This window comes from Ictalurus punctatus, chromosome 15 (assembly GCF_001660625.3).
Source record: "Ictalurus punctatus breed USDA103 chromosome 15, Coco_2.0, whole genome shotgun sequence".
Lineage (NCBI taxonomy): Eukaryota > Metazoa > Chordata > Actinopteri > Siluriformes > Ictaluridae > Ictalurus > Ictalurus punctatus.
The window spans coordinates 220147-236173 of record NC_030430.2 but is presented as its reverse complement, the minus strand read 5'-3'; the positions used below and the strand labels follow the sequence as shown (position 1 = coordinate 236173).

Genomic DNA, 16027 nt, shown 5'->3' with positions numbered 1-16027 from the left:
CGAAAATATATGCAGCCATGCCCACCCTGCCCCGCAGTGCTCAGATTTCACATTCGATCAAGTTAAACTTTAAACTTACCAGTCTTTCTCCTGCTTCTGGTCCAGTAAGGCACAGCTTCAACAGTGGTGACAGCCTCTATGGGACCACCATTGTTGGGCACGGTCACTGTGGTCTTGGCCACTAGAGACTCATTTCCCTATGGACACGGATACACAGTTAAAAACCTTCTAAACTCAATACACAATTAAAATCAAATGGAAGATGTGGACAAATTGAACAGACACTAAACACACAAGAATGGCAACATTATGAGGTAACTTAACAAATGATTTTGTATATAAACATTGAAATAGTTCTCCATCACTACAATCAGCAGATCACTACACAAGACACAGGGACCTGTGCAGTAAAGCCCCATTTACATCTGGTATTCACATTCATCACTGGTCAGTCCCAAGCACAAGAGTAAACATGATCATATGCATTCAGTTTAGTTAAATTTTATTTCTACAGTCAACTCCCAAAATATTGGAACAGCAAGGCCACTGCATTTGTTTTTGCGATCAAAGGATGAATATGAGACGAGAATTCAGAATTTAGCTCCTGATATGTTCCATGCCGTTTAACACCTACATATAAATAGCACATTTTGTATCAGACCACCCAATTTGTAGGCAAGCAAAAATATTGGAACGTGTGACTGACTGGTGTTTCTTGTTACCCAGGTGGCCTGTTAGATTGATCGTTTCAATCTCATTGAGAGGAAAGGTGGTAGGAGTTAAATATGGAAATACTTCACATTCGAGGCGGATGACAACAAACATATAACTGATGCTCTGAAGCCCAACCGATGCTATCGTTCATTTCAAACAAAGCGAGGAAACACCTGGAATTTGGTGAAGCACCTGAAAGACGGTCCTATATTATGTTTGTTTGAGGCAGCTGCATTGTGGCGTGAAACCAGCTAACGTTATGCTCCATGTAATGTTAGCGATAGACAGTTATTTGTTAACGACGCGAACGCATTGCGATGTTATAAAATACCTCCTAACGGACACCGTGCATCTCCATTCAGCCCGGGGACTGTCAGATACATGTAGCCTCATGTCACTAATAATTACTCACATGGTCATGCTTTTAATAAATCTTTTTATCCTGCCACCTCATCAGTGAATTTAAACTAATGCTTGCATTCAGAGTATAAGGTGTGTGTGTGTGTACCTTAGCACTTGTAGCCTCCACTGTTGTGTTAGTCATTGTCAGACAGTGTTTGAAAACTAAAATATCTCCATCTCTCTCTCTTTTTGCCGGTATCAGCCAGGGAAGGATGTCCTCCAGGAGAGTTTTTATTTTATTTTTATATCACACCGTGGTATCGACTTTGGTATCGAGTACTTTTGGTGCTATCGGTTCCGACTACTAGATTTTTGGTATCATGACATCTCTAATGTGCAGAGTGATCTATTAACAGTCTTGCATTTTTAAACTTACGTTTACTTCATAGTCATTCTCGCCATGAAACAGCCTTAAAGCAATAAAAATAAAGAAACTTCATAGTAAATCATATCGTAGTCACGTGTTAGTCAAAGCGAGTAATAAGTTCTTTAGAAAGATTTGCTTCAGCACTTATTCAGTGCGTTTACATGGACAGCGATAATCCACTAGTAACCCGATTAAGACGATACTCTGATTAAGAAACTAGCATGTAAACAGACATTTTTAATTACTTTAATCTAATTAAAGTAAACACCTAAGTAAACACAAATCGAATTAAGACGTGTGGAGTATTCCTGTTTTAGTCGCATTATTGAGGTGCATCACAGACATGTAAACACCTTAAATCACACTAACACCGTGTGAGAGTTTTCACCGCATTGTGCGACAGGACACGTACACACACGGCAGTGCTCAACTGTTTTACAGTAAACAAGAGAACACGGCTGCGTCCAAAACCGCGTACTTGCCTACTGTAGGCCTGAAGTAGGAGAAATACATGTATCTCGGCTACTATACAGACGGTAAATTGGGCCCAATTTGGACATTTTCACTTAGGGGTGTACTCACTTTTGTTGCCAGCGGTTTAGACATTAATGGCTGTGTGTTGAGTTATTTTGAGGGGACAGCAAATTTACACTGTTACACAAGCTGTACACTCACTACTTTACATTGTAAGTGTCATTTCTTCAGTGCTGTCACATGAAAAGATATCATCAAATATTTACAAAAATGTGAGGGGTGTACTCACTTTTGTGAGATCCTGTATATCAGGATTCAAGTTGGTCTAAATGTCAACACAGCTCAAGAACTCACAAAAAAAATGACTTCATTAAAGTGGTACTGCTGTCTATAAGATGCGGCAGAAGGGCTATTCCAATAGACCAGTGTTTGAATTGCTGAATTAATTAGGTTCCATACTTTCTCAGAGGTGCGGCCTGTGGACCGGGATCTCTTGGAAGCAACCGGAGGGCCATCAGTATGGTTTCTGGAGGAGCGCTGGAAAAAAAAAAAAAAAAACAGCCAACTTAGTGATCTTAATAACCAGAATAATTAAAAGTACACTCACTGTCCACTTCATTAGGAATACCTACATTCATGCAGCTATCCTATCAGCCAATCTATCTAATCATGTGGCAGCAACACAATGCAAAAATAAATGTAAAAAATGCAGATAAAGTTAAAGAGCTTCAGCTAATGCTCACATCAAACATCAACATAAAGAAAAAGTGTGAATAATACATAAATACTATAAAATAAAATATTATATAAAACTCTCGTGAGCAGACAAGCATCTCAGCATGCACAAAGCATCTAACCTTGAGGCAGATGCGGTACAATAGCAGAAGATCACATTGGGTTCCACTCCTGTCAGCCAAGAACAGGAATCTTTGGCCATCATGGGTACAGGCTCATTGAAAGTGAATTCCTCTGATCTCACAACAACAAGGAGTTTCTGCTTGCATACCCTCTGCTCACTGGATGTTTTTCGGACTACTCTGTGTAAACACTGGAGACTGAAGCCCCAGGAGATCAGTAGCTTCTGCAATACTCAAACCAGCCCATCTGGTACCAACAACCACACCATGGTTAAAGTCACATACATCACATTTTTGCCCCCCCCTTTTGATGTGAACATTAACTGAAGCGCTTGACCTGCATCTGCATGGTTTTATGCACTATGCTGCTGCCTCATGATTGGTTGATTGGATAATTTCCTAAATGAGCAGGTGTAGACATGTTCCTGTTAAAGTGACTGGTGAGTGTAATTTGCCTCCTAGTGGGTAAGGATGCATAAATCATCAGCTTACTCTCTTCTGACGTTTCTTCAGTCGAACAGTTCTGACAACAGAAGAGTCCCAGTCCTATGAACAAAAAAATAATGAAATAAACAACAAACAAAAAAACAGTGTCAGATTTAAGGGACACAAGTAAGAATACTGACACAAAGCCGGTGGGATTAGTTGCACCAACAGGGGCTCACTCCTGGTTGTAAACTGTGTCAGTTGTAAATCTCTGGATATAAATTTAATGCCATTTCACTGGGCACGTTCACAGTTGACTTAAATACTTCGGTTCTTATTATCCAGGATTGGCCATGGGCCTGTTTGGTGGAGGGCATCACTGCTGGTCTCTTTTCAAACTAATTCTTTCAATACTTCTGCTCAAATTTATAAACTGCTGGAAACTTCTGTGCTCCAAATAATTTCCAAAAAATGTGAGATTATAGGCACATTCTTTTATGGCTCATACAAACAGTTTTTAATTATGCATTATCTTTTTTCTCCCTCTCCCCTTCTGCCGAGCCCCACACGAATTTATGGAGATACTAGAGATCCAGATCCTTTCTGCCTCTGGATGGAGTTCAAATCTTCTTTAATTCCAGACTGCTGGGACTACGGCTGCTCCTAACGCCATACAGACTTCATATAAATCAATAATGAACTTTTTCACACTATCTGTTGTTACCCAGATGAGGATGGGTTCCCTTCTGAGTCGGGGTCCTCTCAAGGTTTCTTCCTCTTAAAACATCTTAGGGAGTTTTTCCTCGCCACCGTCGCCACTCAGTGGCTTGCTCAGTTGGGATAAATTCGCACCTTTAATATCTGTATACCGTGTTGATATTTCTGTAAAGCTGCTTTGAGACAATGTCTATTGTAAAAAGCGCTATACAAATAAAATTGAATTGAAATGAAATTATTATTCAGTTATAGTTTCTGTACTCGATCATTTGTGTTAGGCGTGTCAGTAAAATCTGCTCGTTTATATATAAAAATAATTAAGCCATTTTATGAGTTCCAAGCAAATGTTCCACTTAAAGCTTTCAAGAGATCGCCTTCATTATCACCAAACTAATCATTTATATTAGAAATAGATTCTGAAGGAGAAGATAAGGTTTAAGCTAATACACTGTACCCCTCCTTGCTCAAAAGCTTTTTTTTTATTTTATTCCCTTGCCTTCAGTACACACCATTCCTTTGCACTTTTTGCCTTCCATTACTGTCAACAAGAAGTTATGGGCTACATCTCAGTTAAAGAGATAGTTCACCAAAAAATGTTTAATTCTCTCAACAATTACTCACTCCTATGTTGTTCCAAACCCATAAGTCTTTCATTCATCTTTGGAACACAAATAAAGATATTTTTAATTAAATCTGGGAGATTTCTGGTCCTCCATTGACAAACCATGTAACCAAAACTTTCAAGACAGAAAAGTTCAGAAAGGTATCATAAAAGTAATCCATGTGACTCAAGTGGTTTAATCCCAATTTTATGAAGCGATACGTATGCTCTGTGTGAGCAAAAAAACTAAAATTAGGTCTTTATTCACAAAATATCTTCACTTCCACATAGATCTCCGATGTGCATTAACAAAAGAACCACGATGAGAGGTTATATGGACGACGACCAAGTCACCTGGCCTCACCATGGTTGTAAAGAGTGTTTATTTGAGTTACTATAGACTTCCTATCAGCCCAAACCAGTCTGTTCATCCTCCTATGATCTCTCGCATACTGTATGCATGCTTTGTTCGTTGCATTCCAACTTGGTTTTGCTGTCTTGGCTAATTTTTCAGAATGTAACAAATAAAACATGCATACAGCATCCCTCTTTCTGCTGTAAACAGTGCAGCGCTTCCAGGTCTGGTTGTACAGTGAGAACGTCTGATCTCGTGTCCACACAACATGCATCCATCGTGAACATGCTTCAAAGAGCTACGTCAGTCAACGGAGGGACAGAAATCTCCCAGGTTTCATTAAAAATACATTTATATAAAAATATCTCAGATGATGAACAACGGTCTTATGGGTTTGGAATGACATGAGGGTGAGTAATTGATCATTTTAATTTTGGGGTGAACCATCACTAAGAACCAGTCAGTGCAAGTAGCCCCTCAAGGTGTCTGATAGTCAAATGGCATGGGCAGAGGTCATGACTTTTTTCAAAAATAAATAAAATTAAAAATAAATAAATAAAAAAGACTTACCAATGAATCATCAGTTTTATCATAGCTAATATCCGACAAAATAGAGGCAGATTCGTCAATAGTGGTCAGCCTGTAAAAAATATCCATATTGAAATCATTATTAACATGGATTCAAGATTGCGTTCACAGATTAAGTTCACATTACAAGCTTCTTTACACAATTCCGATGTCCAAGAGAATCCCTTTACCTCGATGGTTCACATTAGTTATGACTAATGACCCACATCTGTCTAATATGAATCAGACTGTCCCAGAAAATGACCCACATTCGCAGAGTGAGTTCTTGGGCAATTGTTTCAAACAGTACGCTGTTTAAGGAGGTTCCTTCCATTTTACTTGAATCAAGCAACCATGTAAATAACCCATTTCTCCATCCTTCCAATGAAAATACTCTCCGCTGCAGCAACTCTCTATTGTTTTGCTGTGCTATCGACACTGCCTGATGAGGACAGTGATATGTGCATGGGTAAAATGGCATATGAACTCTGATCAGTATGTTCTCATGCATGTCACATGACCACATGTGTTATCTGAGCTAGGACCACAAACAAATGGCTGAGGTCTCATTTGAAGACTGAATTTTCTGAACAAATTCAGATTTCGCTTTACTATATTTGACAAAAAAAAAAATTCAGTTAAAAATGTTAGTGTGAGATCAGAAGAACCCCCACAGAGCCCTGACCTCAACCTCAACCTTGGAGATGAATTGGAACGAGAGGACGCCCCTCACTAATGCTCGTGATAAATTCATGGCTGAAGCAAAGTTATTAATAACAACCAAATAAAAAAGTACAAATACATGCGTAGATAAACAACAAGAACAAATTAACACAATTGAAAAGGAGACAGTCAGGTCCATAAGTTTTTGGACAGTGACCATGTAATTTTGCCTCTTTACTCAATCACAATAGACTTGCAATAAAGCAATCCAGATGTGATTGAATTTCAGACTTTCAACTTCAACAAAAATACTGCATTAACCATTTAGGAATTACAACCTATTTAATAATAATAAAAGTTATAAACACAGTCCCCCCAATTTTCACAGGCTCAAAAGTAACTGGACACACACCACGGGTGTCTGCTGGAATCTGATTGGTCAGAAGTTGTAATTATTTTTGTATAAAGGCACAGCTCAGACAGTAGTTCCGGCTGTGACATGAACGACGGGCTTGATATAAAAACATTACTGTTTCTATAGTAACAGGCAATACAGGGAGTTGTATAGCAGACACTCCACATAATGTAAAAGTAGTAATAAACGGGGGTGGGCGGTTAAAGTAAAAGGTATAAACGTTGATGTTACTTTCTAGGAGACATTTATTTAACATTTATTTATACAACCCCAATTCTGAAAAAGTTGGGACAGTATAGAAAATGCAAAACACAAAACAAAAAGTCATATGAAAATTCATTTCACCCTGTACTATACTGAAAACATGTTATTTGATGTTTAACTTCGAATTTAATTTCTTTTTGAAAACATACACTCATTTAAAATCTGATGACTAACACACTCCAAAAAAGTTGGGACAGTTGACTGTTCACCGCTGTGTAACATCACCTTTTCTTTTAATAACACTTAAGCGTTTGGGCAGTGAAGACATCGATTGGTTAAGTTTAGCAAGTGGAATTTTCCTCCATTCATCCATTATACAGTTCTTCACCTGAGCAACTGTACACGGCCTTCATTATCTTATTTTACACTTCATAATGTGCCAGACATTCTCAATTGGAAACAGGTCATTTGGTTCATTCCTACCAACTTTTATTTGACTTGCACCCAAAGAATTGATAAATATTGGAGTTGAGTGCAGCTCAATTAACCCTCACAGATGTGCAAGTTTCCCATGCCATGGGCACTGACACACCCCCAAACTATGACAGATGCTGGCTTATGGACCAGACTCTGATAACAGTTTGGATGGTCCTTTTCCTCTTTGGCCTGGAGAACACGACGGCAGTTTTGTCCAAAAACTATTTGAAATGTTAACTCATCGGACCACAAAACACGATTCCACTGTGCTACTGTACATCCAGATGAGACCAAGCCCATAGCTTTTGGACAGTGTTGATGTACGGCTTCTGCTTTGCATAGTAAAACCTTAATTTGCATCTGTGGATACAGCTGCGAAGGGTGTCAACTGACAAAAGGTTTACCAAAGTATTCCCGAGCCCATGTCAGGATCTCCATTACAGACTCATGCCAGTTTTTAAGACAGTGACGTCAGAGGGATCGGAGATCCCTACAGAAATTTGACCGGATTCCATGAATCTTTTAATTATATTGTGCACTGTAGAAGGTGAAACACCCAAAATCCTACCGATTTGTCTTTGGAGAACGTTCTCAAAGTGTTGGATTATTCGCTGACGCATCTGTTGGCAGATTGGTGATACTCGACCCGTCCTTGCTCTTGAAGGACTGGGCCTTTTTTGAAGGCTCCTTATATACTATGATTAGACGATTGCTTCACCTGGTTCACATCACCTTCTTATTCCAACTTCTCACATCACTATTAGTCCTAATTGTCCATGTCCCAACTTTTTGGAACTTGTTGCATCCTTTAATTTCAACATGAACATTTATCTTCAAAAAACTATGCAGCTGATTAGACAAAACATCAAATGCCTTGTCTTTATACATTTTTGTTTAAATACAAGTCAAAATACATTTACAAACCACTACTCTGTTTCTATTAGCATTTTCCATACTGTCCCAACTTTTTTGGAACTGGAGTTGGGTAATTTATGTGGGAAATAGCTCGTCTGTCAGCCATTCCCTAAGAGTGAATCTAACTATGAACCATTAAAAGAAGTGTGATGTGTTGTCCGATAATAAATCAAACACTGTAATCTTTGGCACATCGTTGTGGTACGGGTCAAGCATATATAATGGTGCTTAAAAGTTTGTGAACACAAAGATTTTCTCTATTTCTGCATAAATAAGACCTATAACCATCAGATTTTCACACAAATCCTACAAGTACATAAAGACAACCCCATTCAATAAATGAGAAATATACTTGCTCATTTATTTATTGAGGAAAATGATCCAATATCACATCTGTGAGTGGCAAAAGTATGTGACCTTTGCTTTCAGTATCTGACCCCCTTGTGCAGCAATAACTGCAACTAGACATTTCTAGTAACTGTTGATCAGTCCTGCACATCGGCTTGGAGGAATTTTAGCCCGTTCCTCTGTAAGAACAAGTTGGCAAGGTTTGGCCAAGAAGTCAATAAATGTCACTAGGTGCTTTTCTGAAAGTAAAAAACACAAAAACATCGCTAAAGGGGTCTGAAAAGTGGACCGGAGCTGTCTCAGTCACAATCAGTGAATGAATAGTGGGCGGAGGGGGAGGGGCATCATATTTTGAGTGAAAGGATACATTTGTTGTATTCGTGTTCTATTGAAAATAAACACTTAAGTTTTTAGCGATTTCGTATTCATTGACTTTTTATAATACAAACACTTTTTAAGCACGACTACATAAAAAATAAGGTTTTCCAAAAAGCCAAATTCAAGCACTTCAAGCATCTTGTACGATCCTTGTTTAAAGTTGCCAACCCTTTCCACCCGTTCCATTGATGTGGATGTGGCGTGCTCACCCACTTGTCTATTCCTGCAGGCCACAATCATCATCATCTTTGTTTTGGTGATATTGAGGGAGAGGTTGTTGTCTGATCACCAAGCAGTTAGGACTCTGATCTCCTCTCCACAGGCCATCTCATCAACATCTAAGATAAGGCCTAAAATGGTGGCGTCATGCGCAAATTTAAGGATGCTATTCGAGCTGTGCTACACAGTAATGTGTAAACAGGGAGTAATGCAGAGGGCTGAGCATGCAGCCTTGGGGAGCTCCTGTGCTTAGGCTGAGAGAGAAGACTGTGAGCCAGACCCAGGTCTTTTAGCTTGGTGGAAATTATGGTATTGAATGCTGAACTGTTGCCAACAAGCAGCATGCCCACATAGTTCTTCCCCTCCAGGTGGTTAAGGGCAGTGGCAGGGTGTTTGAGTGGACTTGTTGGCATGGTATGTAAATTGCAGGCAGGCAAGGAGAAGCAAATGAAGGACTTGGCCATCCACTCAAAGCACTTTGGAAAAGTGGAGGATAAAACCACAGGGTGGTAAATATCCAAACAGGAGAAGGGGCGCAGGACAATGGTGGTCTTAAAGCAAGCAGGAATCACTGACAGACCAAGTGACCTGCTGAATGTGTCTGAATACTTCTGCTAACTGGTCAGCTCATAATTTTGGGACACTGCCGTGAATGGGGTCAGGTGGTTTTCTGGAGTTGACCTGCTTGTAGGATCGTCTCACAGATACAGAGACACAATCACAACAGCAGCTACAATCAACATCTCTGCCAGACCACTGATACAAACAAACACTTACGAAACAGAGGCAACTCGCCTCATATGAAGCCTCATAGTAATCCACTGATCCATAACATCCTGACAAAAACATCCGTGTTACACTGGCAAAGGTCCAAACAATCCAATTACGTCAAAATATTTAGTCCAATTACGTCAAAATATTTAGTCCACCTTTCAAAAGAGGCCATGCATGCATGTATCCATGTATGTACTCCAAATGGTTCAAGAACAGCTTTAATTTTACTTTGGGTACACCTTGGCTAGTCGTTTTAGACTAATTTTACAGGAGTTTTACGTTATGAGGATATACAGAAAACACACTAACAAGATTCTTACGGGTTTGATTATATTTACAGATATCCCCTGTATCACAGCGCACTGGAACTAGAACATTACAGCCAAAAGCAGCACAGTGGGGCGTTCTTTTCCTGCTGCAGGGGCTAGTGGATAATTCCTTAGAGTGCTCAAGTGCAGCCATTTTACGTCCTCGGCTCAGTGCACAGCACATGTCCCGTAATGGCGGCCTCCGTAGGTTAAAATAAGGATTTTTAAAGTAATTAACATATTTCAGGTGTTTCTAACAATGTATTTAAGTAGGAGAGGGCAATTATTGCATGTTAAAACCAACAAGTCTTCATAGTCGGGGCTCCTTTTAAGAATATAAAGATAAAGTTTAACTGGTTATGTAATGTTTGATAGAACGGTGGACCGGTCACTGTATCAGCTCACAGCAGGCACATTCCACGCAGTAATTAGCAAACGTTTTGTAAAGAAATGAAAACAGGTCACACCACAACAATTATTTGCACTCGCATAAATGCGCCCAAATATACTTTAAGGTCGCACAGATTAAATTTCGGGAGCATATACGACCAAAATGGTCACCGTTTTGAGCCCTGCTTTGTGCTGAATAGCAATAGTCTACAGCAGGCCTATCCAATGGTGGCCTGCGGGCCAAATCTGGCCCTCAGAACAAGTCTGACTGGCCTTACAATCAGTTGTGTTTACAAATAAACAAAACAAAGAAAATTGGCACACTTTAAATCCTGGTGGTGTTGCAGCAGAGCCAAGAACTGTCGCGTAGAGCCAAGTCTCAGTGAAAGCCAGTATATTACAGTAACTGATGCTGTAGGGAATTTAAATTCTCGCATACACATTATTTAGTTTGTTACCCAGCGACTGGATGTGGACTAGTAGAATGCTGTGGAGAGAAGGGCTGGAACGTTTTTCACTTTGGGGCAGTGGCCCCCCAATCCCTCAAAAGAGCACGAGTGGTGCATAGACAGTGAAGCCTCCAACGCTACCAGCAGTCACAAAATGAAAGTCCTTTATTTAATTAATGCCCACGTTGCACTGACTAATCTAAACAAAAATAATGCAGGACAAAAAAAATGGAAAAACAGACTATTTAGGCAGGTTCTCCTGTTTTAGTAAAAGCCATAGCAAACTACAGTATAAATATAGAGGTGTGAGAACTGACACACTCCATCCACCCTTTTTCTATACTGCTTTTCCTACAGGGTCACAGGGAACCTGGAGCATGGAGTCTGTCCCAGGGAGCATGGGGCACAAGGCAGGGTACACCCTGGACAGGGCGCCAATCCATCGCAAGGCACAATCACATACACATCAATACACTACAGACACTTTGGACATGCCAGTCAGCCTACCATGCATGTCTTTGGCCTGGGGGAGGAAACGGAGTGCCCGAAGGAAACCCCCGCAGCCCGAGGAGCACATGCAAACTCCACACACAGGGCCAGGAATCGCACCCACAACCCTGGAGGTGTGAGGCGAACGTGCGAACCACTAAGCCACCGTGCGCCCTTTAGTCTTTATGAAAATTTGAACTCATGGCTATGTAGGGAACATTTAACCCAAATGAAAATCCAACCAACATGTCAACTAAAATTTAAATCAAAAAAATCAACTCACAGTTTCACTATTAAATAATGTTGGAAGCCACTGAATATTAGAAACACTGATAGCTGTTCAATGTGGATTCTTCCTTTAAGGACTGCTCATCAAATAACTGAGGATAACAATAGATAAATCCAACTGCTACAACTGTCAGTGAGGAGTCTGCATGCTCAGTTACACTGCTCCGATGCAAATAAACAAGAAAACACATATTCTATACACAGTATACATTATACTTTGGCTCTCCTCACCTTCGGCTGCTGTTGAGGTTGGCAGGTGCTTGTGAGCGTGCGTTGAGGAAAGCCAGCGCTGACCGCTGCTCATCGTTTAACTGGATACTGTTACTGGAACCCTCTGTGACCAACAGATCTCGAATGAGTTGAATCTGACGATCCTACACACAAAGGAGAGAACTGGCATTACCATAGGTCAAGGACCAAGGACCCTCTCTGGTCCAGCGGTGCCATATCATGGCTGGCCCTACAGCTTGAGCCCAACTTCCTAACAAGCTGAGAGAAGATCATTTCACTGTGCTGCCATGTATGTGAGACACATAAAGGCTTCTCAATCATCTCTGAGCATCAGTCCAGCAGGAGCTCAGTTTTAACCCTTTCATGCCAGACGTATTTTTAAATAGGGGGCGGCTGTGGATCAGGTGGTAGAGCAGGTTGTCCACTAATCATAGGGTTGGCGGTTTGATTCCCAGCCCGGGTGACTCCACATGTCGAAGTGTCCTTGGGCAAGACACTGAACCCCACGTTGCTCCCAATGGTAAGCTAGCGCCTTGCATGGCAGCTCCTGCTACCATTGGTGTGTGAGTGTGTGTGTGTGAATGAGACACAGTGTAAAGCGCTTTGGATAAAAGCGCTATATAAGTACGCCATTTACCATTAAATAATTTTTTTTAAATATTCCAAACAAGTTAATAACTATTTTTAATAGCACTGGTATTTAATATAAACAACAAGTTAGTAATGTGTGTGTCTACTAGCCCATACCAGTTTCTCACAGTCGGATTCTGCTTTCTGTCGTCTACGGATTTCGACGTCCACTTGGTTGCGAGCATGTTTGAGCTTGACCTCCAGCGCACCTCTCTCAGTCTCTGCTTTGGCAAGCACCTCCTTACAGGAGGCCAACTCCTGCTCCACTCTCAGCCATTTGCGACGACAGTCCTCAAAATTCACTGCCATCTGAATGAACTCTGGAAAAATGTGCAAAAGTAGTGTAAGTTGGATCTGAAGATCCAGAATGTGAAGATCCAACTTACTATTGTTCTGAATTATTTTCAAAGTAGGGTCAGTGAAGTATAGCTATATAGTCACTGAGTTTCTATAGTTATTTCCCTGCTTGCTTGGTCACTGGGTAAATGGGTTTAATTCACACCTCACTGCTAAAAACATATACTGATAAAACCATAGCATTTCAAACCAGCTCCATGTTCACTGGAATAAAACGCTCCACGGCTGCAATAAATAGGCAACATACTGCACACATTTAACTAACAAGTGTAATATTTGAAGAGTTGGATGGTGTTCTGAGGTGGTGTGTGTAATGTACACACAGTTAAAGGGTTCCTGAGTGCAAAACGCTCGAGTACCCTGGTGTAAGGAGGTCTGTGTTCAGATGTATTAAAGTGTAAATAATGGATGACCGGGTTTACTCACTGGGCTCAACACTCTCATTGAGGACGTCGACGTGGGCTCGAAGATTCTCAAACAGATGATGAAGGTTCATTACTACGGGCTCCATGTTCTACAGAGGACAAAAGAAAACAATAAACGGACCATGGTGCGTGAACGGTGTCGTTAACAGCAGATGTTAAAACAGTGTTAGTGTTACTGACCGAGAAATGTATGATTTGAAAAGTATAAAATGGAAAATACAGTTGCTCTGGAGGACTGAGAGAACAGGACTAAAAGAACAGGACTAAAGGGAGGACTGAGAGAACAGGACTAAAAGAACAGGACTGAGAGAACAGGACTAAAGGGAGGACTGAGAGAACAGGACTAAAGGGAGGACTGAGAGAACAGGACTAAAAGAACAGGACTAAAGGGAGGACTGAGAGAACAGGACTAAAGGGAGGACTGAGAGAACAGGACTAAAGGGAGGACTGAGAGAACAGGACTAAAAGAACAGGACTAAAGGGAGGACTGAGAGAACAGGACTAAAAGAACAGGACTAAAGGGAGGACTGAGAGAACAGGACTAAAAGAACAGGACTAAAGGGAGGACTGAGAGAACAGGACTAAAAGAACAGGACTAAAGGGAGGACTGAGAGAACAGGACTAAAAGAACAGGACTAAAGGGAGGACTGAGAGAACAGGACTAAAGGGAGGACTGAGAGAACAGGACTAAAAGAACAGGACTAAAGGGAGGACTGAGAGAACAGGACTAAAAGAACAGGACTAAAGGGAGGACTGAGAGAACAGGACTAAAAGAACAGGACTAAAGGGAGGACTGAGAGAACAGGACTAAAAGAACAGGACTAAAGGGAGGACTGAGAGAACAGGACTAAAGGGAGGACTGAGAGAACAGGACTAAAAGAACAGGACTAAAGGGAGGACTGAGAGAACAGGACTAAAGTCTGCTGAACTGTCGGAGCTAGAAATGTAGAAAATATCAGACAAATGTAGAACTGTTCAGACAAGTGCATGAAAAATAAGTCCATTTAGAAATAATCCATACAGCTCGCTAGCCCACCGCCTTAGCCATTTTGTTATCTATTTAACCGAGCTCATAAAACCTACATAAAATAATTCAATGTGAATAATTTATTGAGTCTCCGCTTCAGTATTTGAGTAAGTACCCATGACAGATCAGGTTTGTATAAACACACTGGGAAAGCTGTTTTAACGAGCAGAAAGAGCCGGTCTGTTTACTCATCTAATCCTTAACCAAGTCCCGTAGCGTAAAATGATGAAAATGCAATAACTTACACAACCGTCGAGCCGCGTGAAATGTTCTGGAGATTTTTCTTGGTGATTTTTTTTTAATTATTTAATTAAACACGTCTATTATGTGTCCGTCCTTAACGCTCCATCTGACTGTCTTCCGTTGAATGTATTGCTAGTAGTTTAGCATTCGAAGTGGTTGCGTTTCAAATTTACCCGCTAGCCAATGAGGATCGAGCCGCGCTGAATGACGTGACACTTAAAGGCAGACTCTCGCGAGTATAGAGGGTGCGTCCGAAATTGCGTCCTACACTACTGCACAGTAAGCGAACAGCAGTACTAGTGTAGTAGTTCCAGAGTAGTAGTGTGTCCGAATTCAGCGTAGGCGAGAAATGCCCGGATGGCGCACTGCTTCCGGTGAGATTTTGCAGTATGCAACTGATGACTGTACGAGACTGGTGCGGGTGGCGGTTTGGCAACACTGGACAGTGACTGGTAGTGATGGGAAGTTCGGATCATTTTAGTGACTCGGATCTTTGAATCTCGTTCAGCAAAATGAACGAATCTTTTTTCGATTAATTCCATTAATTTCAGGAAAATATCATTAAAATGTTACAAATTCCCCAACACATCTTTGGGAATAAAAGATAAACTATAGGCTAATGCAGCCAAGGCCGAATTAGGAGAAACAGAAATGATTCATTAATAGTTTAGCTGGGTCTTCAGACTATACAGGCTGTTTGTTCACCTCACCTGCCGATCCACGTCACATGTCACGTCTGTTCTGCAGAAACATAAATGAATAGTTCACCTCTTTAGTCTTCGGGTTCGAGTCATTCGTTCATCCATAGGCTGCCTGCAGTGGGGCTGTGATGTGATGAACAGACGACTCAAACCCAAAGACACGAGGGGTGAACTAATCATTTCTGTTTTCGGTACTGCATGGTGCATTGACTATGCGGCGGTCACCGAAAGAACGAACAACTCGAACCTGAAGTCACAAGAGGTGAACTAATCATTTCTGTTTGATAAGAGCTATAGGAGGAGCCAATCAAACATCTCCTGGTAAAGACAATATATGTTATAAGATGATTAAAAATGAAAAAATATCTGATACATCTTTGAATATTATACTGTATCTGTATAATAGATCTGGAAGACAGCAAAACTCCCTACATCATGGAAGCATGGTGTAATTGTACCAAGTGAGAAACCAGGCAAAGGTAGATCAAATGCTGCAAATTATAGGTCTATAGCACTGGCATGTAATGTATGTAAAATAATGGAATGAATGATTGTGTACAGAACAAATTATGTGATGGAAAAGAATCATACCATATCAGATTGGTTTTCGTCAAGG

At 40.7% G+C, this 16027-nt stretch overlaps 1 protein-coding gene across 1 annotated transcript in view; it reads right to left on the bottom strand.

The window, feature by feature from the left end:
• racgap1 (Rac GTPase activating protein 1) overlaps positions 1–14928 on the bottom strand; it is a 29791-nt gene extending 14863 nt beyond the window's left edge. Inside the window, exons 1-8 of the mRNA XM_017486575.2 lie at positions 14713–14928; positions 13442–13529; positions 12776–12978; positions 12029–12171; positions 5484–5553; positions 3307–3360; positions 2417–2494; positions 80–197 (exon numbers count right to left, since the gene is read on the bottom strand). Of these exons, the coding sequence (XP_017342064.1) occupies positions 80–197; positions 2417–2494; positions 3307–3360; positions 5484–5553; positions 12029–12171; positions 12776–12978; positions 13442–13526 (751 nt within the window). The 5' untranslated portion in view covers positions 13527–13529; positions 14713–14928. The remainder of the gene's footprint in view (positions 1–79; positions 198–2416; positions 2495–3306; positions 3361–5483; positions 5554–12028; positions 12172–12775; positions 12979–13441; positions 13530–14712) is intronic.
• Positions 14929–16027: the final 1099 nt, after the last annotated feature.